We start from the raw sequence: 24293 nt of genomic DNA, 5'->3' as shown, positions 1-24293 counted from the left end.
ATGCTAATGATTATGTGAAAGTGGAAGGTGTGGAGGATCAGGTACAGGAACCAGTATTTGTGACTCAGTCCACTGAGCTATCTTGTCTTTTAATCACTGGATGTGTGGGAATGTCATGGGAGCAGCCATGGTTTAGGAGACAGAAGAATTGGATCTGTGTCTACCTTGCTTGGTTTCCTAATTGGTAAAATGGAAATAATACGTGTTGACAGGTTGTGAGACCACGTGTGAAAGGCCTTTGAGTTCTATAAAGCATGGGACGGACAAACTTTAAGGTAAAGTCAATAACCTGTTCATTTGTTTAATTTCTTGAACTTCTAAAGGTATTGGAACAGAGCCAGAAGGTGATTAGTGTGACGCCAAAATGTTTCCCAAAGGGACTTACTTGATAGGACGCTCCCAAGTTCAGGACTTGCACTGGTAACTTGTAGTTAGGAATGAGTGACACAAAATTGGAATACTTTTGTGAGTTATTTGAAATAGTGGAATTAAAAAAATTAGTGTCTATCTTAAATGGAAGAAGCCAATCTAAAAAAGCTACATATTGTATGATCCCAACTACATACTGTGTGATCCCAACTATGACATTCTGGAAAAGACAAAACTATGGAGACAGTAAAAAGGTCATTGATGGTCAGGGGTTAGGGGCAGGGAAGGCTGGATAATCAGAGCACAGAGAAAATATTCTGTATGATGCTATAGTGATGAGTATGTGTCATTATACATTCATCCAAATCCATAGAATGTACGACACCAAGAGTGAATCTTAATGTAAAGTATGGACGTCGGGTGATTATGTGCTAATATAGGTTCATCAGTTGTCACAAATGCACCCCTCTGGTAGGGGGTGTTGGTAATGGGGAGGAAGGCTGTTACATATGTGGGAGGTAAGGGGTACATAGGAAATCTCTGTACCTCCCTCTTAATTTTTCTGTGAACCCAAAACTTCTCTAAAGAAAAAGTCTTTAAAAAATAAAAAGAGTGGCCAGTGTGGGGAGATAGGCTGGAGGAATTTAGTCTCTATGTAGAAAATGTGATTATGCCTTGTGAAATTAAGACTATATATTCCCTTTCTGGGAATTTATCCTGAAAATATATTTGCTTGTTCATTTTGTTTGCTAAATCATGTAAGCACATGCTTGTTCATTACATTCTTTATAAACATGAAAAAGTGGACACATGGGTGTCCACCCCCAGGAAACGAGTTAACTAAATCATGGTGCATTCTTACCATTGAAAACGATGCACCTGGAAAAAGCGAGGGAGTATGTGTGTGCTGATTGAACACTCTTTCGTATATTAAGCTGAAAAAACAACAACAAAAACGCAAGGTGAAGAACAGTGTTCATAGTATGCCGTTGTTCATTGGTGCCAGGTTGAGGGGGGTGGATAGAAAATATCAATTATGATTTACTTGTATAAGCATCGAATAGCAGGAAGAAGACAAAGTGGTAATGTGGTTGTACTGTGGACAAAAACTCGGGGGAGCCGGGGGTCAAGTCGGAGGGAAATCTACTTTTCACAGTATATCCTCTTTATCTTTTAAAATATGTCTTATATTTATGTATTTTCTATTCATAAAATTCGAGTGGCCACAAATCATATCATTGGAGTGGAAAACTATATGAAACATCTGTGTGTTTTCTTCCCACGTCTGGGCCTGCCACCTGTTGCTCTGCCCAGTTCCTTTGGCCTTGATGACTTGAGAAGCTGGCACTGACTCCAGGCTTACCCTAAAACGGCCCCCCACCTCCAAAGCATATTGATATTTGTCCTCTTGATTTGTATGACTGACATTGTTTCTGTTTCCACCCCCAGCTTTGGCAGCGTATGAGCAACTTCTTGCCAAGAACCCAGGTCACTGCTGAGAAGGTCCTTCGGGAGAAGAATATCCGATGCCAGAAGCGTCTGGAATTACACTCACCACAGGCAGCATGAGACATTCTGTGCCAGCATCTATGTCCCACTGGCAAAGACTGTAGTTCTCCAGGTAGGAGGGTCCTGGAAGCAGCACGCGCCAGGAGCCTCTCTAGAGGAAAAATGGGGCCAGATATGAACTCTCTACAATGAACACAATATTCACCTTATGAAGGAATGTTAAATAAAACAATTATTTAATTTCTGCATATTCACATTCAGTACTGTTCTGTGTGAAGTGCCAGCAGCCACCCCCCTCCACAAGAGTTATCAGGATTTTTCTGGCACCAAGGTGAACTCTTCTTGGTACTTCTGGCAATGACAGCTCTTCAGGACAGATTTATGTGCTAAATGTTCTTGGGCAGGAGAAAAAGTAAAACTTGTGGAAGCAGCGTGAGGGGAGCGGACAGAGATCCCTCCCTCCCTGCTTGCTGTCACAGCAGCAGCCTGGACTCCTGTCCTGGTGCTGAAGACTGATCCTGGCGTTTGCAGGCGGCCTGCTGTGGCCCTTCTTACCACCATCCTGCTCTCAGGCTTTCCGTGCAGGCTGTCCAATGATTGAACTTTGGAATGGAGTTTGTTTTCCGCTGGGAACTGGCCTCTTGTCCCAGGCTGGTGCTGTCTGAGAGGCTGATCTGAAGGCCGTGTTTCATTCTTGGGGAGGGGGCGTTGGCCTCGCCTGGATCCTCCACCATGTTCCTGTTGCTGCCCTTTGACAGCCTGATTGTCAACCTTCTGGGCATCTCCCTGACGGTCCTCTTCACCCTCCTCCTGGTCTTCATCATAGTCCCCGCTATTTTTGGAGTCTCCTTTGGTATACGAAAGCTCTACATGAAAACTTTGTTAAAAATCTTTGCGGTGAGTTGTGCTGTTTACTGGTGGTGGCTTCACAGAGGAGGGAAAAGAGTTGTTGTTCTCTGGGTGTTACCTCAGTATTGGCTGTGGAGAAAGTTGGGAGAATGGGAAGTGGCGTTTTGAGGAAAAAGAAAAAGAATAACTAAATGTGCTCTTGTGAAAGCCTTCAGCCATCTTTTTTTGAGCTACAGTCCTTTATGTTTGATTCTTCTTAGCAAAGGAACCTATTGCATGACATCATACCCTGCCTGTTTATTTCCAAAAGAGGGGCTCAGAGTTAAATCACTGCCAGATCTTATCTCTTCTTAAGTAAGATACTGAAACACAAAGGTGCTGCTGAAATACTCCTTTACTGTAACGTACAGGAGTCTTTTTTCTCTTTCAGACAATTTTCTTAAATAGGTTCTTGCATTTCAGACAAAGAGAATTAACCAAAAAAGGGCATTTGATGAATTTTTTATTTCCTTAAAGATAGAGGAGAAGGATGATAAATTTCCTAACATATGCCAGAACGTAACTAATTGTACTGCTGAACAGAACTGGTCATACTGTAAAGGAAATGGATGAGAAGTGGTATTTCCTGGAAGTTGATCTGTGCCCCAAGACTTTTAATATCCAAAGATTTGGTAATTTATTAACAATACCTGTTTTTAGTTATCACCAAATCTTTAGGTATTCTTTTCCGCAACTGAGAAATGCACTCATAGTAGCAAAAATAATACAGTATTATTTGTTCATATAGTATCTAGTGGTTTTCAGAATAATTTCATTCATTTCCTTTGGGTTCCTTATCATTCTGAAGTGGACAGGATAGCTACATTTTATCAGTGAAGAACGAGAGACTCAGAAAGATGGTGAGCTATATGAAATGTTATATTACAGTAGAGACTCAGATGGTGAGCTATATGAAATATTATATTACAATGGGATTTTTTTTTTTTTAATTTTTATTGGGGAGTATTGGGGAACAGTGTGTTTTTCCAGGACCCATCAGCTCCAAGTCAAGTCGTTGTTTTCAGTCTAGTTGTGGAGGGCGCAGCTCACTGGCCCATGTGGGAATTGAACTAGTGACCTGGGTGTTATGAGCTCTGCGCTCTAACCACTGAGCAAACCGGCTGCCCACCAGCAGCTCAGCTCCAAGTCAAGCCATCGTTTTTCACTCTAGTTGTGGAGGGCGCAGCGCACTGGCCCATGTGGGAATCGAACCAGCCACCTTGGTGTTACGAGCACTATGCTCCAACCAACTGAGCCAACTGTCTGCCCCTACACTGGGAAATTTTTTATATATATATTACAGGATCTTGAGTGCTGTCTTTTGGTATTTAATATTCCTATAAGAATGTGATTTTTTTTTCACATTTTAAAAAATTGAGGTGAAATTGACATAAAATTAACCACTTTAAAGTGAACAATTCAATGGCATTAACTGTATTCACGATGTTGTACAACCACTAACTCGATCCAGTTCCACAACATTTTCATCACTCCAGAAGGAAACCCCATACGCATTGAGCAGTTGCCCCCCATTTTTGCCTCCCCCAGCTCTTGGCAACCAGGAGCCTGTGTTCTTTCTCTGGATATACCTATTTTGGATATTTCGTATAAATGGAATGATATAGAAAGTGCTCTTTTGTGCCTGACTGGCTTCTTTCATTTAGTATAACATTTTTGAGATTCATCCACATTGTAACATGTTCTGGTACTTTTTAAAAACTGGCTGACCAATATTTTAGTGTGTGTCTGTACCACAATTTTCTTACCCGTTAATGAACTGGGCCCCCCTTCTGGCTGTCTTGCTGGTGCTGCTGCGGTGTCCATGCGCTTGTGTGAGTTCCTTGCTCAGAGCGGGGTCTGGAGACCAGAGCGTGAGTATCACCTAAGAGCTGCTTAGAAAGGAGGGCTCAGGCCCGCTCCCGACCTACTGAGTTAGAATTTGCATTTCAGCAAGATCCAGGTGATTCGTCTGCGCATTCAAGTTTGAGAAGTGGTAATCTAATCAGTGTTTGGACTAGTTGCTTTACTAATGTATAATATTTAATTCATTAGGAAATGTAATTTTCTTAAATTTAAGTCCAAATCTTCAGTAGAGCCCAGTGTTCCTTTGGACCATACAACTTACTACCTGCCTTTTTGCCACTGAAAAACATATACCAGTATAGAATTAGTAGAACAACTGATAAACTTTTAGGAGACAATAGTGAGCGATGTCTAGCTTTTATTCAAGTTTATAAGCAAGTGATTATTCATAGACCCATGGAGATCTTTATTTTTAAAACATAGAAATAGGAGTTATAAGCCTGGGGTTTTTCTGTAGTAGCTAAAATTTTAACTTGATCACTTTGGGTGGGACAGAAGGCCTAGAATCCATGTATATTCCCTACTCTTTTGAAAATATCCCCCAAAATTAATATTTTAAAGTTCATAGCCAATTAAATCCTTCTTATTGGGATATTTTTAAATGTACATTCTTAGGACTTTTAAGGTAGATTGTAAATAACAATGGAAAATTAATTAAATATGTACATATATTTGGGGGCCAATCTATAAGACAGGTAATCTTAAGCCGTCAGACTCCTTACTGACCACATCTTGAAAATCACTGGTTTAGGGCACAGTGATTTAGAAGTGGTAATGGAAGTAATGTGTATATTATGTGTATGTATATACATATGTATCCAATTTTGACCTCAAGATTTAGAATTTCAAGAACTAGACTTGCACCTCTTATTTCCTAGAGGTGTGTACCAGGCATTCGAGGGGCCCGTTGGCCCCTGTCCTGTTGAGCATCATGGATAATGACAACCTGGCGATAAGCTAGAGTAAGGGGTGGGCGAGGAAGAGCTGCCACAGATGAGCAGGGCATCGGGTGGCTCTGTAAGTGTGTCTGGTCTCACCCTCTAAGAAGGGTTACTGCTCTAAGTTGATCTCAACACACAGTAAGAACTGAATGCTATTTTTGTCAGCAGTAGTAGTAGATACAAGTTGGATTTGGTCAAACTGGTTTTAGATCTTGGGATGTATACATCTAAAATACACTTAACATTTGTGGGTGTTTTTTAATAGAGGAGAAATCTTTATTTTGCCTTTTTAGCCTCTTCATCCCCGCCCCCCCCCCAATTGGGCTGGTGCATATAATTTTTGAGCTGGAAGAAAGCCAGAGATATCTCAATTCCATATCTCAATTCCATGGGTCTCTCCTCCCCCCTCCAACTACACAATGAATCACCTGAGAAAGCATTTTAAAAGTATGTACTTGGGAGCACTAGAATCTCCCCAGAGATTCTGATTTAATTGGTCAGGATGGGCATTTTTAAAAGCTCCCTAAAAGTGATGCTAATGTCTGCCATCAAAAGATAGAGTCTGATTCACGTCCTCTTGAATGGGGACCTGCTGTATGACTTGTTTTTAACAAGTAGAATGTGTAGAATGTAGCATGCATGCTGCTGTGTGACCTGTGAGGTGAGGTTAAAACTGGCGCTGCACCTTCTGCCTTGACTCCGGGGACCCCAGCGCCATGTGAGGAAGCCTAGGCCTCGTGGAGGTGTTCAACTCCCGGCCCCAGGGAGGCTCTGACAACCAGCGTCACCGCCCCCGTAGGAGTGAGCAAGCCTCGGGCGGAGTCCAGCCCCCAGCCTTGGAGCCACCCAGCGGATGCCAAACGCTGTGCAATTTGCCGATTCCTGAGCAAAATAAAGATGGTGGTGGTTTAAACCACTGAGTTGTGGGGTGATTTGTTATGTAGCAATAGATAAACGTTCATTCATGTCCTACAGCTTACAACACCTTAAACATTTTTTTATGTTATATTATGTTCAATCTTTGACAACACATCCATATTTTATGGTTGTGTTAATAGCATATACATAACATTTTGTATCTGTTTTCTTTTGGGACTTTATAGGCCATTTTTGCATTTTACTAGATAATCTTTATATATAAAGATGATTAAAACTGGATATCAGTCTCTGTACCTGTGGTTTTGGCAGACCTAAGTAAGCCCTGGCCGAACAACTAGTTTCCCATGATTGGTTCATTTTTCTGTATAAAAGAACCTTGGTATACCTTGAGGGAGAAAAATACTGGAAGTTGATTAATTAAACACAGCCCTGTTGACTGCCTACTAAGTGCAAGCACTGTGTCAGACTGCTTGAATGCAAATATGGGTAGGTTCTGCCTGCTGCCCCTCAAGGTATTTATAGTCTAGTCAGAGGACAAATAATGTATATGCACACATAACTGCTCCAGAATATGATGCAGAATATGACACAGGCAAAGATTAATTCTGACTGCAGGAATTGGATAGGTAGTATTTCATACAAGAGTTGGCATTTGAACTATATCTTGAAAAAGTATTCTGGAAGTGCCGCTGAGAAAGTATAGTCTTGTTTAGAGACGGTTTGAGGTTCTGTAAAGCAAAATGTTGGGTGCGTGGAAGGAATGAGGGAGATCATAAAGCCAACTATTTCCTTAGGCGTTGAGAAGTGACTGAAGGTTTTTGAGCAAGTAATTGACATGGTCAGACTGGCAGCATGTGTTCGGATGGACGGCAGGAAGGAAAGAGCAATTAAATAGCTGTAGCATTAGTGTAGGCAAGTGAAGAAGCGAGTGAACCAAGGTAATGGCGTGACACGAGGCAGCTGAGAAAGTGCCATTTCAGGGGAGTGTTGATAGGATTTGGTGGCAGATGGGAAGCCTGAAGGCTTGGGTGACAGGGATAGTGATCCCAGCGCCACAGAGGGGCCCGGAGGGAGGGGAGCACACAGATTGGGAGGAGGTGTGCTGCCTTAAATTCTCCACATGTGGTTGGTGACAGCGAGTTGGACTTGGTGTGGAGATGACAGGCAGGTGACTGGAAATGTGAGATTGGCACTTGTGTGAAGTCAGGATTTCTAGATTTGACAGTAGCTACTTAGCAATTATAGCTGAAGCAGGGAGAGAAGAGAATTGTTAAAATATGTAACCTTTTAATGGGAAATAGAAGATGACAGAGGCCGGGAGCTGGATTTTTTTAGGGTCTATTTCTCGGGTATACCTAGTTCATGGGAAAATGCAGTGGAGGCTGACTGAAATGGAAGGGAAGGTTTCTGCTGAGATTAATGTTGCTAAGACTGTTAGACTTTACCCTTGCGATTAGTTCCTAAATTGTAGTGTCCAGTAGAATGAATAACTAGCAAAAATTTACCATTGAACCATCTGCATTTCTAAGGGCTGGGCCTGCATTTCACCTGCCCAGGTCTGCGTTGGGTTTAAGGTTCCCTAAGAGTGCAGCATTGTTAATGCCCTTAAATGGTCTCTTCTCTGCCTGGGAGAAGCTGAAAAGAGGATAATTTAGTAATCTGATACTGACAGCAGTAAATGGCATCCGATAGGGGAAGGGAGAAGAGATTTATAGGGAAATGAACTCTGAACCTAGGGCTCTCAGTTTTATTCTGGGTCTGAGCACTGTACTTCTTAGAGTGTCAGCTCACAGAAGCCAGTTGTGTAGTTATTGGATGTTGCTGAGGTGTGCCAGGGTGAAGTAACCCAGCCATTCCTTAACAGGCCGTTCCCAGCTAACAGCCAGTTTCCTCCAACCCTGCCCGTTTTCCTCTGACTCTCACAGAGCATTTGGTGATGCACCTGAAGTTTGAAAAAGTAAAGCTGGAAGTACAAACCATGAAGGCAAGGGGATGTTTATGACAGCTTTGTTACAGAGCTTGGAGACGTAGAATCACATTTAACCAGTACCTTTCCAAGGAAGAAAGCCCACAGCCATCTTGACTTTTGTGGAGGGAAGCAGTCCTCACAGACATCAATTCTCGTGCTCAGGAGACCTGATGCCATGTATTACCTGCCTGCTGCATCCTAATCTTGGTATCAGAATTGTCAGTACACAACCAGTTCTGGTTCTGACTGGACTTGCAGTACCAAGTCTTGGCCAAAATGGAAATCCCTAAACTCTTGTCGAGTGACCTGTCTGTATACCAGGGTTGTTGTAAACTCTCTTAATCCTTATTCCCCTCTTCCCTAAATGGAATTCCCTGGTGGAATTCACCTTCCTCCATTTTAGGAGTTATATTTACATTTTCTTCTAGAAAAGATCATGCATGCCTAGAGCCCAAAGACATCAGTGGCTGAGTATCTGAAGTGGGTTATATGAGTTTTCTTGCCTTAGACCTTCATTTGAGTGGGTGATGCTGTAAATTACCTGTTTTTTTCTAGACAGTGGCATTTGAAGAAATTTCCAGATGAGGTCAGATCACTGATTAAACGCGTGTCCTGCTTTTGGCTCTGTGACCATGCAGAGCAGTCTTGCTAATACTTCAGGCTCTGCCAGCAAAATCCACACCAAATGCTTTGGGCTGTGTGGGTTTGCAGTGTCATGGTATAATAGGGTTTTTCCCCCCTGCCTTGCGTAACTGTGGAAACAGAAGTTTGAAAAGACCTTTTAAGATATCTGTTGTATTTCTTTGACTCACCGAGGACATAACTTTCTGTTTGGTTATAACATATCCCAGTAGGGCATAAGTGAGCTCATGTTTTCACTCATTATCTGACAGTGCGAGAGACTCAGCCTCTGGCTCTCTTTCTTTAGTTAAAAGGATTTTCACGAGGAAGGGAGGCTCCAGGACAAGCCTCTCTTTTTCTAGGTCTCTTCCAGGGTTCATTGTTATTTCGGTAATAGAGGGCAGTTAGGGTGTTTTGCAGTTGCCAAAGTTCTGTCACACATATATAATCTCATTTGATTCCAAGTGACCTCATGATGTAGAAGGTTGACATACTGTCATACTATCTTGTAGATACAAAAACCAGCGTTCAGAGTGTTGGAATGCGTTACGTAAGGGACGTAGCGTAAGTGTGTCAAACTTGGAATTTGAACCTACACTTTTTTAATCTCCAAATAGTGTTCCTTTTTCTAACACTTTTTTTTTTTAAGCACTGAGGCACTTTCCGGCCTTTCTATATCAGGTTCTCGGTCCCCCTGTTAAAAGTTATTAAAGGGGTGAATGCACAGTCCAGACATTTATATATATATGTGTGTGTGTGTGCATATATATATATATATATATATATATATGTAATTTAAATTTTTATCTACTTGAAACCTAAAATTGTTGCTTTCTTAGAATAATTTGGGAGGGGGACAGCATTGAGTGGCAGGCAGTAGCTTAAAGGATGCTTGATTTTGTTTGAATAGCTACTGTTTATCAGTAGTGAAGGAACGTGTGAGGTCAGCTAGGGAGTTCCTTAAGGAACCGGAGACAAAGAGATGAGGCAGTGAGACGCTAGGCCTGAGGAACTTACCCAAGCTCCTTGATTTCCAGCTCTTTACTGTAGATGACTTAACTTTTGGACCTAGTTGTCAAGGAGGGCGACTATTCTGGGAAGAGAGCCCTTTTACTTTTAGAATGGGTGCTTTTTGGAGTACAGTCTGATATCAAGTGACTGGGCTTAAGGCTTTCACAGAATAGAGATGGAGGTGTTCACTGAATTCAAAGGATCTCATTCTTGTTTGTGGCCATTTTCCTCCTGCAGTGGGCGACCTTGAGAATGGAAAGAGGAGCCAAGGAGAAGAACCACCAACTCTACAAGCCTTATACCAACGGTAAGACTGGGTCTCGATCCTCATCCTAAAAGGTCCCTTTGAAATATATTCCTGAATGCTTTTAATTTCACACAGACTCTTCACTATAAAAATGGTAGGCTATGTCCCCTGGGTATTTTTAACAGGCTTTCTCCCAGCATGCTGCTTGACAAGGTGTCCTCTTTTGTAGGAATCATTGCAAAAGATCCCACTTCACTAGAAGAAGAGATCAAAGAAATTCGCCGAAGTGGTAGCAGTAAGGCTCTGGACAATACTCCAGAGTTTGAGCTCTCTGACATTTTCTACTTTTGCCGGAAAGGAATGGAGACTATTATGGATGATGAGGTGACAAAGAGATTCTCAGCAGAAGAGTTGGAGTCCTGGAACCTGCTGAGCAGAACCAATTACAACTTCCAGTATATCAGCCTTCGGCTCACTGTCTTGTGGGGCTTAGGTGTGCTGATTCGGTATTGCTTCCTCCTGCCACTCAGGTGAGAGCAGGGCTGAGGGACAAAGGACTTGAACTACCGCTGCCTAAGCCTGATGCACGATCTTCCTACCTATGTCTCCCTGCTTTGTTTCCCATTTTAGAAACAAGGATAATATTCTTTTACTGGCTAGTTGGTGTGACCCTTGGAAGGGTACACTGGTGATTATCCTTGGATTCTCTGCATATCAGACAGAAATAGTTGGGTTTCTGAAGACAAATTACTTGTCTAGCTGGACTTATCACAGGGACAGGAAACATGATCTGCTTTCTGGCCACCTCTCCCTGGGCACTTTTTCCTACTGCTTCCTTCTCTAGTACAGAGGCAGTATTGATCTCTCAGTTTTCTGTACCAGGTGCTTCCTGAGAGGATGTGTTGCCGTACCTTCAGGCTCTATCTCCTTCCTTTTGCTTCACAGAGAAGCTGTGCTTCAGCCAGGGTTTATAGCTAAAGGGAAGGGTAAGACAGCAGGACAGCAGGTGCCTGAGGGCAGAACAGCCAGTGTTAGGATTTTCTATCATCCTGGCTGCCTGATGCCTGAGGAGATAGTGTCAGCTGAGAGCCAAATCCATAGTCACCCTCAGTTTGGAATCAAAACGATCTCTGGTTCTGACAGGCCTGCTTGCATTTCTAGATGGAACTCTAATCTGGGTCCTAGGTGCTTAGATCTTGGGGGTGGTTTTCATGATGCCCCCTTTCATTTTTCACACATTCAGTTCTATACATGGTGCAAGGATTTGTGTGTTTCAGTTTGTCTTCTTATTACAGGATAGCGCTCGCTTTCACAGGGATTAGCCTTCTGGTGGTGAGCACAACCGTGGTGGGATACTTGCCAAACGGGAGGTGAGTACGGTGAGAGTGTGCATGTCTAAAGGGACTTAGTTCTGGGAATGTTCTGGGACTTAGTTCTGCTTTTAAAGGTCAGGCTGCATCTCTGGGGATAGCCAAACCACAGAATCTCAAGTGGAGAAAATGACCTGTGATGACAGTGACATCAACATTACAGTCTTTTCTTTCTTTATTGATCTTGATCTATGACTTTTTTTTTTGCCCTCCAACCCTCACACTCCCCATTTTAAAGACAAAAGGAGAAACCACAGTCTAAGGCGAGCAGATTTCACAGCGTGTTTAATTTTGAGCATTCTACTGGGTTGATAAATTGTAACAGGGTAAGAAATGGATGTAGGGCTTTTGTTTGTTTTGTTCTTTTTTCTTTTTTAACTTTTTTATTTAAGTATGTTTTCCCAGGACCCATCAGCTCCAAGTCAAGTAGTTGTTTCAATCTAGTTGTGGAGGGCGCAGCTCACAGTGGCCCATGTAGGGATCGAACCGGCAATCTTGTTGGTAAGAGCACCGTGCTCTAGCCAACTGAGCTAACCGGCCGCCCCCTGTTGTGTTCTTTTAAGGAGAAATTTGCTCCTTTTGGGAAATTCTGTAGCTGGCAAACCTCTCTTCTGCCCAGGCTGGCAAGGAGGTTTGACTCTCTGGCCTTTGCCCTGCCTCTAGGTGTTGACTGGAAAGGAAAGGAATCTAGGAGACTCACCTGTGCTGGAAATTCTAAGGCTATGAATTCTAAACCCATTAACTTAGGTAAATTTAAGCAGTTCTCCTCATTGCTTTGTTTTCTCATATGTAGACATAAAGATGCTAATACATTCCAGGGTTTTACTGTATACACTAAAATTTATAAAACTACTTTGCAGTCTTAAAGGACAGTGATAGTTAAATTGTTAGAGTCAGCAACTTTTCCTGTATTCCTACATGTAAAATAAAAACAAAAATCTTTGTCCTGTTGTTGCAGGTTTAAGGAGTTCCTGAGTAAACATGTCCACTTAATGTGCTACCGGATCTGCGTGCGTGCTCTGACAGCCATCATTACCTACCACGACAGGTAAGGTCACTTGGTCTGATACAAAGGGAAATGGTGCTGGCAAAACACGACCCAGCTACAACCAGCCAGCGGGGGCTCTTCTGAATTTTCAGTTAGACTTGATAAAGCTGGTGAGGTGACGATGAGTTCCAAATGAATTGTTTCACACTAATTTTTGTTGTTTTGCATACATTCTAAACACAGGACAAATCGGCCTAGAAACGGTGGCATCTGTGTGGCCAATCATACCTCTCCTATTGATGTCATCATTTTGGCTAGTGATGGCTATTATGCAATGGTAAGACGTCTTTCTGCTGCTTTCTTGGGACAAGATTTCTTACTGGTCAGGGCAGGGTGGTGGCTTTTGGACCCTTCACCAAACTCGCCCTTAAGGGTATAAACAGGGAAACATGTTTTTATGCGTGAGCCCCAAGCTAGATTGTCACTTTTGTTTCTGTTGCTTTGGGGAACTCCTTGTGACTTTGATAGGAGATATTCTGATAGAGTAACTGAGAGTGTAGTGGGGGATTAGACTTGGATGTTTAGGTGTCATGGAAAGGGGTAAAGATGGGGAGGGAGGATTTGAAAGGGCTGGGTTCAAGGGCATTGGGGAATCTGCCCAGGGAGGACATTTTTACACACGGTATTGCTCAGCTTCATTATTCCCTTTTAGAATTTTCAGCTGTTTTCAATTACACGTCTCTGGTATCACTAATTAAAAGGAAAAATTTAAGTTTCAGGGGGTCTTAATAGTGGTTTCTTCAATAGTGAGAAACCTATGGTCATTAATAAAATGTTAGAGGGTGAGAGGTTGGGGTGCTTATCTTGTGGGATCTTGGGCTCCCTCCACAGAGTGGGGGATTTGTGTGAGGATGGCTTCACTACCAGTTACTCCTTTGTCTGAGATTAGGTGGGTCAAGTGCACGGGGGACTCATGGGTGTGATTCAGAGAGCCATGGTGAAGGCCTGCCCTCACGTCTGGTTTGAGCGGTCTGAAGTGAAAGATCGCCACCTCGTGGCTAAAAGGTAAATCAATGGAATGCTATTCTGTATGACCAGTTACAGAGAAAGGATGCGATTTAGAGGTAGTGCCCCTCCGTAGCGGAATGATAGTGACTTCTACGCTGCTTTCTTAATAAAAAGTTTTTTTCTGAAACATGGAATACAAAAAGTATAGAAACCCTAGTATTATTTACTAAACTGGTAGTGTTTCTAAACCTTTCTTCTTGTACCCATTGTAACAAACAACATACTCACTTTCAATGCTATTTGAAATTTCAAAATGAATTCATTATCAAAAATAAAAACAAACTGAAGACAATGGAACAAAGTGCTGCCCCATTTTCAAGCTTGAGAAAAGGGTTAGGTAAATGTGGTAACAAGTAATGGCAAGAGCTTTGCAGTAAATTGAGAGGAATTGAGATTCAACTGAGACCGTCTTCCATAGGGACAAATGAACCCGCCGCTAAAGTCTCTGCTGCATCTCTCAGGGACAGTGTTAAGCCAGGTGGACTGTAGGCCCAGCCTAGCATGGCTGTTAGGAAGGTCAGTAGCAAGCGTTTATTGAGGGTGCTTTCTGCCACCCTCTCTGGCAGATGTGTCCCAAGTCTGAGCAATGTCCTCTGTGCACAGACTTTCATACTTAATTGAACAGTTGTATGAATTAAATAGTAGTTATCTGATTTTCCCTGTTCTCGTAAGTTTTGTCTTTGTGAGATTTAGATTAAGGGCTTCTAAAAGGTAGGGTCATATTTGTTCCCTTGCTTTTACACAACATCTGGTATCACATGTATGTAGGTTATTTATAAATGCGTCTTGGTGATAATGGACGTAAGGCTGTCTGACCCTTCCTTTTACTTTTCTCTTCTAAAGACTGACTGAGCACGTGCAGGATAAAAGCAAGCTACCTATCCTCATCTTCCCAGAGGGTAAGAAGGCGCTGAGCACCACAGAGGGCTTCTCTAGGGGGTGGCCGTGCAGGCCAAGGACGCCGCTGTTGCCTCGGAACCAAGTCCCTCAGCTTTTGGTGGGGTCGTTTGCTCTCACTGAGTAATGTTAGGTCTCTTTAGACTGGTTGTGGATCTAAAAACTCGCAGGGACTCAGGATCTGGACTGCGAGTGCCATGGTGTGGACTTCCCCAGTGCAGGGAGCCCTTGTGGAATAGTGTTGACAGGGTCTCTCTGCGTCTCGGAGAGCTCTTACTGGGACCTGCCAAGTCTTCCTGTAGGCGGGTGTGTGTGCATCAGGGAAAGCGGTCCTGTAATAAGAATCGGAAGCAGCACAATGTTCTGTTCATCTCCTTTAAGTGACCATCCATAAGCTAGGGAGATGACAGGTTTACCCTGTTCGAAGAGTCAATAGAATTGTCATTATTATATTTGGTCCTTAAACTCCTAATCTCTGGGGTAAAGGACCAAAAGAAATAGCATTTTACTCTCTCCTGCATTTTAGGAACCTGCATCAATAATACATCGGTGATGATGTTCAAAAAGGGAAGTTTTGAGATTGGAGCCACGGTTTACCCTGTTGCCATCAAGGTACAAGACCTCTGAGGGTGCGTGTGGTTGTTCTCGCTGCTGCTGTGAAGTGGAGGAAGGTGCTGACGTCCCATCCATTGGTGGATCCTCCAGTAGAGCTGCCTTGGGCCGGGCGAGCGTGGGTTGAGTGCTAGAGGAGGAGAGTGTGACATTGTTCATAACCAAGTAGAAGGGACTGAGTTGTATTTGAACCAGGAACAGCCAAATTCCAGCCCACACCTCACCTTCCCCACCAGATTCAGGAAATGGCAAGCCCTTCATAACTTTATGTATTTCCTCCACTTTTTTCATAAACCTGAAGAGGTGGCGTACTGCAGGGAGGGGTCGGGAGGGTATGACTGCCCAGCTGGATTTGTGCTTTGGTGGAGAGGTGAGGCCGGAAGAGTACAGATGTGTACTTGACACTGAAGGAGGAAACAACTCCACTGCTTCGGGTGGTGGTCTCATCTTACGTAATACCAAGAACAGCCTATGAGAATGAAATGGATCTTAGGAGCTTGTCTAGGCTATCTCCCACCTTTCAGGAACTTGTAGCTCTAACTGTTCAAATTCACCTAGAGAGATGGGATTCAGTTAATAGTCAGTTTCCCTTTCTTTTCCTTCCTCCATCTCCCCCTTCATCTCTATCTGATTTTCTAAACAGATACGTACTATTTCTAAAAGCGTGCTAAAGCAGCATTATTACATCGGAAAAACACAGGCTGTTAGGAGTATGCTTAAAGTACTTAGGTTGAAATATCAGGGTAAAACAGTAAAATTTGAGTTGTGCTTAGAATTTAGTCTCCATACTTTGGCAGTCTGTTTGTTAACTGCAGAGCATTCCGTAGAAATACTTCTTTTTTTCACCTTGCCAGCACAGCTGGTGCAGGTGGGGCAAGAGATCCTCCTCCTGGTTGAGCAAACGCTTACCAGCCACTCCCCTTTACCAGGTAGGCAAAGCATCAGAGCAGGGACTGCGGGTGAATAGTGGCTGTGGGGTAACTGATCCATGGGTCAGGGCTGCTCGAGCGATTTCTTGGGGATGCTGTGTTTGGGAACAGCAAGAAAGAGAACAGTCCATTAGCAGTGTCTGCTGTGGGCGTAGGATGGGGAGTGTTGTTTGCATCGCATGCATGCCAACCTGCATTTTAATATATTGAGTCCAGTGCTTCGCCATCTGTGTTTATTAAAAACAAACTACTGGATAGAAGCCCTTATTGCTCACTCCAGAACATTGGTTCTTGGATCTTAGCTGTATCAGTGTCCCATGGAGGGATTGTGAAAATGTAGAGGGCTGGGCCCCACGCCCAACATTTCTAAACTTGCATTTCTAACCCATTCCTGGGCACCGCTGACGCTGCTGGTTGGGAGCCACACTATGTAAGCCTTGTTCTGGGGCACTGGTTTTTAACCAGTTTTGGAACATGGACCTTTGGGACAGTTAACGATGACTCCAAAGAAGGAGGCATACAAATTCTCCATATAATTTCATTCCATTCACAGATTAAAGCCCATATAAGATTAAGAACTTCTGCCACACAGATACTTAGTAGAGTTTTTGTGAAGTTTTTGGTAACCAAACTTGGATAACCTTAGCAAATTCAAGACTCTTACTACATTTCCATCAAAGTTAAATCATTATCTGATTTTGGGAATTGATTGCTATTTTGAGCTTTTGCCTTGTTTTTCTCTCTACAGTGTCTGCCCAGCATGGAGTAGAGAATGAGCCCTAAACAAACTCTCACACTCTGTCTCACACATATCACATTTTTTTATCCATGTAGTGCTTTATAAAATAGAACACCACTTTCTTCAAATCATACGCATTAGCTTCTGTTCAAAACTCATTCGTCTCCCTTATTTCCTTTTGATGTTATGATGTGAACTCGTTAAGCCTTCTGTAGTTAAATTTCTTAGTTTTTTAAATTAAATCTAAGTGTCTTCATTTCAGTAGTCAGGTCCATAACTGGGCACAATTATCCAATTTCTATTCTGAGAATCAGGAAGTTTAGGTTTTGAAAGGCCTCAAAAATCATGTAGTTCAGACCTACCCCCACGCCCGTGAGTGTTCCTTCTCCAGTTCTTCCAGTCAAAGGGCGTTTTCCACGCTGGTGGCGGCTTGGTCCTGTGGGACAACTCTTGAAATGCTGTCTCCTTTTATTTTTTTCAACTTTCTGGTTCCAAGTCTTTGCTTTTCTGGTTCCTTAGACTAATTGCATAAAACTAGTCTAAGGTCTTGTCTGTGATAGCCCTTCAAACATTTGGTAACAGTCCCATGGTGCTTCGTTCAGGCATTCTCAAGGACTCGGTTCCTTTGTTGCATATATAACTTTCTCCAGCACCTCTCCCACCCTGCTTACCTGCCACTTCAATTATTCTGTTTGGTGAGAATGAGGGTCACAGCTTTGGCCACATTTCCCACAAAACGCCATTGAAGTGCAGCCTTTGCCTCCATTAGAGTCATTGGCAAATGAAAGTATCTGGAAAGCCTGCTTCTTGGCAGGAAGTGCGGTACCCACCGTGTTTCCCCAAAAATAAGACCTAGCCGGACCATCAGCTCTAATGTGTCTTTTGGAGCAAAAATTAATATGAGACCCGGTCTTGTATATTATATTATGTAAGACCCGGTCTTATAGTAAAGACTGGGTTTTGTATTAATTTTTGCTCCAAAAGACACATTAGAGCTGATGGTCCGGCTAGGTCTTATTTTCGGGGAAACATGGTGTGTGGTGGAGGCCTTGTGAACTGTCAGTGTGTGTCCCTAACACATGATTTAATCAAAGCAAGGTCTGCTTAAACAGATAATTCGCTTTGTTAGAAGTGTAATTCCAGAAGCATATCGTAAACTTTTCTATTATTTTCTCTTTGTTCTGGGGAACTAGAGCTCATGTTTAAAAGTTGGTTGTTATGTAGGAAAATACCTTTATTTGGGGGAGGTACATGTAAAGTGTTTATGAGTGAATGACATTATATTGGGGACTGGGCTTGTAAGAGGGGAGGGGATAGACGAAGCCAGTATGGTGAAATGTTGGTAATTATTGTATCTAGGGGATGGGTGCATGGGAGTCTGTTATCCTAGTCTCTGTTTTTGGATATGCTTGAAAACTTAATTAATAGATTCTATGCACCAATGAGTGAGTAAGATGTGACACTAATCAATGAGGAGAGACATTTGTTTGTGGCCCGCTGTTAGCGGAGTCCTCCCTAATGCTCTACAGAAAAATCTTGAGTCAGTCAAGGGAGGGTGATGTTTCTAGAGGTCAGCACGACCTAGGCGTAGCATGACTGAAGAAGTGTTCATGGGATGCCTGGGAGCAGCTTTCTCATACGATACTGCCCCACGGGCTGCCGTCATGTCAGAACTACTGATTGTATTCATCATGAGAACTCCAGCTTTACATTGTGTTTCAGTATGACCCTCAATTCGGGGATGCCTTCTGGAACAGCAGCAAATATGGGATGGTGACGTACCTGCTGAGAATGATGACCAGCTGGGCCATTGTCTGCAGTGTTTGGTACCTGCCTCCCATGACCAGAGAGGTAGGTGTCCGCAGTGGGCGGAGGTCTTCCCTTAGCTCTGGGTGACCGTGAGCCTGGGTTGAGTGGTCTCATTCACTCTTTCTTACAGGCAGATGAAGATGCTGTCCAGTTTGCAAATAGGGTGAAATCCGCCATTGCCAGGCAGGGAGGACTTGTGGACCTGCTATGGTGAGTCAGAGCCAGATTTTTATCAGCCGAGTCTAGGAGAACGTGAATTTCAGAAGGATTTTGAATCACTGACTCCATTTAGAAAGACTTCTCTCCCTGGCGTGGAGAATGAAGCTCACCAGCCCTGGAGTATGAGCAGTTTGACTCCCTTCTCCTAGTTTTAACTCAACTACCCTCTGTGACCTTGATCTCGGGGAACATAGAGCCCGGGATGCTTGGCCTGAAGCACTTGCTTGTGTGTCCCACTCGGGTTTGCCCCAGTCGACCAGGGCACCCAAAGAGGACTTGTCTCTTTCGGGAGGGTCACCTTGATACTGACCTGGAAACCTCATAGGAGTACTGGGCTCTTGGATCGCATGTACTTGGCAAAACCAGACCATCCTTAGAACGGCAAAGGTTTCATTTTTTGCTTTTTGTTTGTTACCTACTAGAGTAGGAGTTGGCAAACTTTTTCTGTAGAGTCAGTAAATATTTTAGGCTTTGTGGCCATGTGGCCCCTGTTGCAGCTGCCATTATAGTGTGAAAGCAACAGAGATGATACATCAGCCAGTGAGTGTGTCTGTGTTCCAGTACAGCTTTATTCACAACAACAGGTGTCGGGCTGGATTGGCCCGTGGCCATGCTTTGCGGCCCTCTATGCTAGAGTATGAGATAGTTATACTCTAGCAATACAGGAGTGGTAGGAATGACTGCTGGTTTGGGGAAAACATTCCAGCCTCTTAGGATCCCTAGGTTTAAGCGTAAGGGTCAGCTCTGGAGGGCATTTGGCTAAAGTGGGCATTATGGGAAAAGTGTGGAAATTCAAATTTTAAGCGAACCTGTGGTTCTTAGGTAATAGCATGGCCCTCAGATGATAGCCTTTTTAAAAATGCTGACATTTCTGAGTACTCACCGTGTGCCAGACCCTGCTGCTGACTCGCTGTATGATCCCCTTACATCCTCACAGTAACTCCAGGGAGTATGGGAATCGTTACTCCCATTTTTCATTTGAGAAACTGAAACTCAGGTTAAGTTACTATTTCTCAAAGTCACAGAACAAACACTGGGGCCAGATTTTGCCTCAGGTCTGACCGAGCTCGGCTTGTGGAGCTCGAATGTCGACCCACTGCCCCACATTCTCTCTCCCTGAGGCCTCAGAAAGACAAGGGTGGTGTTTTGGAAAGGATGCCTTTGCTGTGGATTTGGAAGGGTGTAGCAGGTGTCTGGGCTCCCCGTGGAAGGGCTGCTGGTCACGGGGCTGCAGCAGAGACCTTTCCCCCCGTACTGCCTCAAAAACACAACAGCGTGTAGCAGAAAGACTGAAAGTGGGCTTGGATTTTCATTAGTCATTCAAGGTGAGGATAATTCTAGGGTGTAGGCAAGGAGTTGGGGTGACAGGTGGCTGGGAGTCAGACTTTGAGAAAGGAAATCTCAAGTTGAGAGGATTTGCTTGGTGCACATGGAGGGAGGTGCTGGGATTCCCCTGCGGCGCCATCCCTGAGCGTGGACGGAGGCAGGAAGAGCGTGTTTCCCCTTGTGTCCATTGTTTGCATGAATTTGGAGACTCCTTGGGTCTGAATTTTACAGGTTATATTTCACAGATCTGCTTTATAGGTTCCTTGTAAGTCTCAATATTTCTTAAAACTTGGTTCACCATCCATAATGCCGGAGTACCTCCTTTATCTTGTGTAAGGTGGGGATGAATGTGCAAGTAGAAAGAACTTTTAACTCCTTGGTAGGTTTAAGCAATTACAGAGTACCTTAAATAGAAGCAGTGAATTTTGACCCAGGGCAAGAATGAGAGTTTTGAGGTAGAAAGCCTGGATTCCAAGAATCGAGAGCCAGTGTCTGAGCTCATCCGGGTGAGAGAGCCATGGAGGACTTTGATTTCCGGCAGGTTTTTCTTTGTGTTTGCGCAGCACGGTGTATTGGCTGTGCTACAGGGGGGCAGGAAATCTTACCTGCAGCCTTTATCTCATCAGGGATGGTGGTCTGAAGAGGGAAAAGGTGAAGGATACGTTCAAAGAGGAGCAGCAGAAGCTGTACAGCAAGATGATTGTTGGGAACCACGAGGACAGGAGCCGATCCTGAGCCCGCGCCTTGCGCTGGCTGGATCCACTATGCCTGAAGTCCTGGCGCGGGGCCAGCCGGAGCCCCCACTGCTGCATTCTTTCCAGACTCCGGGTCTTCGGGCTGCTCTGGATCCCAGGACTCCAGCTTCTTCAGAGCCGCCTGGACCCCTGGCCTTGCCTTCTGAAGTGAATGCTGCTGGGTGTTCTGCTCAGGACGAGAGGCCTTCTTGTTTCTTTTACGATAAGCCCATTGGAGGAATGCCATTAAAGTCAGCTCTCCACCTGTGCACGCGGGGCTGCGTGGGTGGGGAGAATCAGCCCGCTCCGTGCTTGGGAACACTAGGACAGTAGGACATTGGTCTGTTACGGACGCCCTCAGGCCAGGGCCGTGGCTGAGGGAAGGGGAGGCACCCAGAGGCCCGTGGCTTGCCAGCGTAAACGTGGCCCCCCAGGCTGCCCCCAGCCTTGGAGCTCTGCACACTTGATAAAAATAAAACTTGTCTGCAGGTGCTTTCAGCAAAATGAAGTTTTAAATACTCGTGCAGTCACCAAAGGGCGTGGGAAGAGGCAGGATGGACCACTGGCTAGTGTGGTGGGAGCCAGGAGTCATTTCCACATTGAAAGTCCAGTGCTGATCCTGAACCCCCATGTGACTTGCTCTTCGTTAACGCGTGCCTCAGTTCCCCATCTGTAACCTGGAGTGGGAGGGGGAAGGGTGGTGATACCTACCTCACAGGGTTGTTGTGGGGATTAAAGCGCTACAGTGAGTGAAGGACAGTAAAGCGCAGTGTTACAAGTACAGGTCCCTGAGATGTGGCAGGACCAGCTCTGAGCTCCTGCCCAGGGCTTGGCAGTTGTTTTGTGAGTAAATAAAATTGTCTTTGATGGTGAATGAATTGAGGGGTTTTTCCCTTCACTCTTTCTCCCTTAGATGTAGCCCTAAGCAACCTGTTTCTTATCAGAGTCACAGAACATAACCCCGGGGTTGGAGGCAGTCCAGCCTGACTTCTGAATGAGGAGTATTGTTTAGGAGAAGGTAAACTACTCATATCGAATGGTTCATTTAGAATCCCCACCACAGACTGAGATGTGGATTTCTGCACAGATGGGTGCCGCGGGATTAGAGGTGTGTGATTGGGGCACCGTTTGTTGAGGTCGAGGCGGGGAGGGCAGTCTGTAAGGACTGTGTGGAGCCACGAGAAGCTGCAGGGGCGAGGTAGGAGCGGAGGTTCTGCATCCGTGAGGGTGGCAGGATGGGCAGTGGGCATTTGGTGCACCGTGGGCTTCCGTATGGCCAGAGGGAACCAGGCTTCCTGGCCTCCTGCACCTGCCCGCAGTCACAGAAGGCAGGTCCAAAGCCAGCCACCCCCACCGCTGCTAGGCTCCACCAGGTTCAAAGCCCTCAGAAGAGGCCTCACCTCTATCATGTACTCATTCAGCCTCACCCCCTGCCTGCCCTACTGCATCATGGCACAGTCACCACAGCTGTGCCAGCAGCCATGGTAAGTGTCGCTTCTGAGGCCACCCTCCAGCCTGCGATTTGGGGATGTGGTGGCAGTGAAGCCTGCTCCGTCGGTTCCTGGGCTGGGAGCACTTGGTCTCAGCAAACGGTGCTGTGATTCTCGCCCTAACTGCCTGTCTGTTGCTTTGCCTCCCCAAATAGCGGCCCCTTTCCTCTCACCTGCCCTTTTGCTAACCAGTGGAAAATTCTTTTTCCTCTCAACTAACAAACACTATCATGACTGTAAGACAAGCCTCTTATGAACTGTTTTGCAAAATAATCAAGAGTAAACAGTGGTTTTCAGTCTTTATAAGTGATATTTACAGTGTTTAAAAGCTATCTGGAATGATCTTTAAAAATTGGTCTTGAAAACCAAGTTTCCTTTTTAAACGTTTCCTTTAAAAGCCTTCTGCTGATTAGTACATTTATTTCATGATTTTCATAGGTATTTTGTAATATTTTAATGTTACATTCTTTTCAACAAACCTGTCAATGACATAACAGTATTGCAGGAACCTGGTTTAGAGTCACTGCTATGTAAAGAAATACTTGTGGAGTCTAAGCAATGATTATTTTCCTCCTACTAAGTAAGAAGAGGGGATGTGAATTACATTCCCCCCCCCCCCCCAAAAAAAAAACGTCTCGGTTGAAGTTTTAGTGTAGTGCTTTCTATAAGCATGCAGACTCATCAGACTGCTCCATTCTTTTCATTGGGAATCCTGCAGGCCTCTAATTTATCCATAAGCCAAAATACTTGGTTTGGGATAACCGAGTTGTTCTTGTGTGGTAGCACCACATGGCACTTAGGAATAGCAGTGAGAAGCATGTAAGGGACAAAATACACTCACTCCTGTGACCCCAGCAGTGATGAGGACGCTCCTGGAGTAAAACCAAGTGGCATTAATTAGTGGGATGAGCACTAATCCCACTTGCAAACCTGCTACTCCTTTGCTGTTCTGACTTTATTTCTCTGTCTCTCTTCCGTGATCCATAACCAAGGACTTGAGCTAGATGATCTCTAAGGCCCTGTCCACCTCCTTAGTTTCTTTAATATTTAAACCCATACATAGTTCAGACTTTGGCTTTAAGCTCTAAAGTCCTCTGGGTTTAGAAATAAAGAGAAGTCAGTTTAAAGGCATTTGCTTCCTCTGAAACAACGGGGTCAGTGACACTCCACTAGGTCGTGGGAGTCCCACGTGTGAAAGACAGTCCCCTGTGTTTTAGGTGATGGGATTGTGGGCCTGGGTGGGTTTGATTGCGGATCCTGGAAAGACTTTTCACTCAAACATGAGATTTTTTTTTCCCCAGCCAGTTTGATAAGGAACTTTCTAAAAAGGCTAGTAAAATTCCCCTGCCAGAGGAAGCCTGATAGGAAACTGTCAGCCATGCCAGGGCTCAGCAAGCGGAGCTTGATGGAGCAGTTTCAGATGACATCCTTGTGACATAGTAGAACCAACTTTGGAACTTGCTTCTTCACCTAATGTCAAACCCCAGTCCCTGTTGCTTGACGGGAGGAGGTGAGGGTTCCGAGCTCTGAATGCCCCGACTGGCCCAGTGACGAGTCCTCGGGCGCTGTCCTGTCAGCCCTTCACAGCAGCACCCTACTGACGGTGGCTCTCACTGTTGTCCTTCGAAATCTGAGACTAGGTATAGCCTGCCATTTCCTTCCTGGAGTTGACCAAAAACTCAGTGGTCTGTAGGATGCTTCCCACTGTCCCTGATGCATGAGAGTCCACTGTGTCATAGGTCCTATGTGCCTGTTGTGCATGTGGGGTGGCCAGACTCGGTTTCTCCAGTTGTGTCAACCTGTGTGGCCTGGGTC

The 24293-nt window shown here is 44.5% G+C and overlaps 1 protein-coding gene across 3 annotated transcripts in view; it reads left to right on the top strand.

Moving 5' to 3' along the window:
* Positions 1–23095, top strand: part of GPAT4 (glycerol-3-phosphate acyltransferase 4) — a 35287-nt gene extending 12192 nt beyond the window's left edge. For 2 of the 3 annotated variants that reach the window (XM_033104223.1, XM_033104225.1), the window contains exons 2-13: positions 1819–2775; positions 10288–10357; positions 10527–10827; positions 11593–11667; positions 12626–12715; positions 12899–12992; positions 13605–13720; positions 14567–14622; positions 15147–15232; positions 18623–18751; positions 18840–18919; positions 20881–23095. In XM_033104223.1, the coding sequence (XP_032960114.1) occupies positions 2611–2775; positions 10288–10357; positions 10527–10827; positions 11593–11667; positions 12626–12715; positions 12899–12992; positions 13605–13720; positions 14567–14622; positions 15147–15232; positions 18623–18751; positions 18840–18919; positions 20881–20989 (1371 nt within the window). In that variant the 5' untranslated portion in view covers positions 1819–2610 and the 3' untranslated portion in view covers positions 20990–23095. The remainder of the gene's footprint in view (positions 1–1818; positions 2776–10287; positions 10358–10526; positions 10828–11592; positions 11668–12625; positions 12716–12898; positions 12993–13604; positions 13721–14566; positions 14623–15146; positions 15233–18622; positions 18752–18839; positions 18920–20880) is intronic. The other variant, XM_033104226.1, reaches the window with a different exon arrangement.
* The last annotated feature ends 1198 nt before the right edge of the window (positions 23096–24293 follow it).

The sequence above is a fragment of the Rhinolophus ferrumequinum genome, chromosome 4 (genome assembly GCF_004115265.2).
Source record: "Rhinolophus ferrumequinum isolate MPI-CBG mRhiFer1 chromosome 4, mRhiFer1_v1.p, whole genome shotgun sequence".
NCBI lineage: Eukaryota > Metazoa > Chordata > Mammalia > Chiroptera > Rhinolophidae > Rhinolophus > Rhinolophus ferrumequinum.
This window is presented reverse-complemented; position numbering and strand designations above follow the sequence as displayed.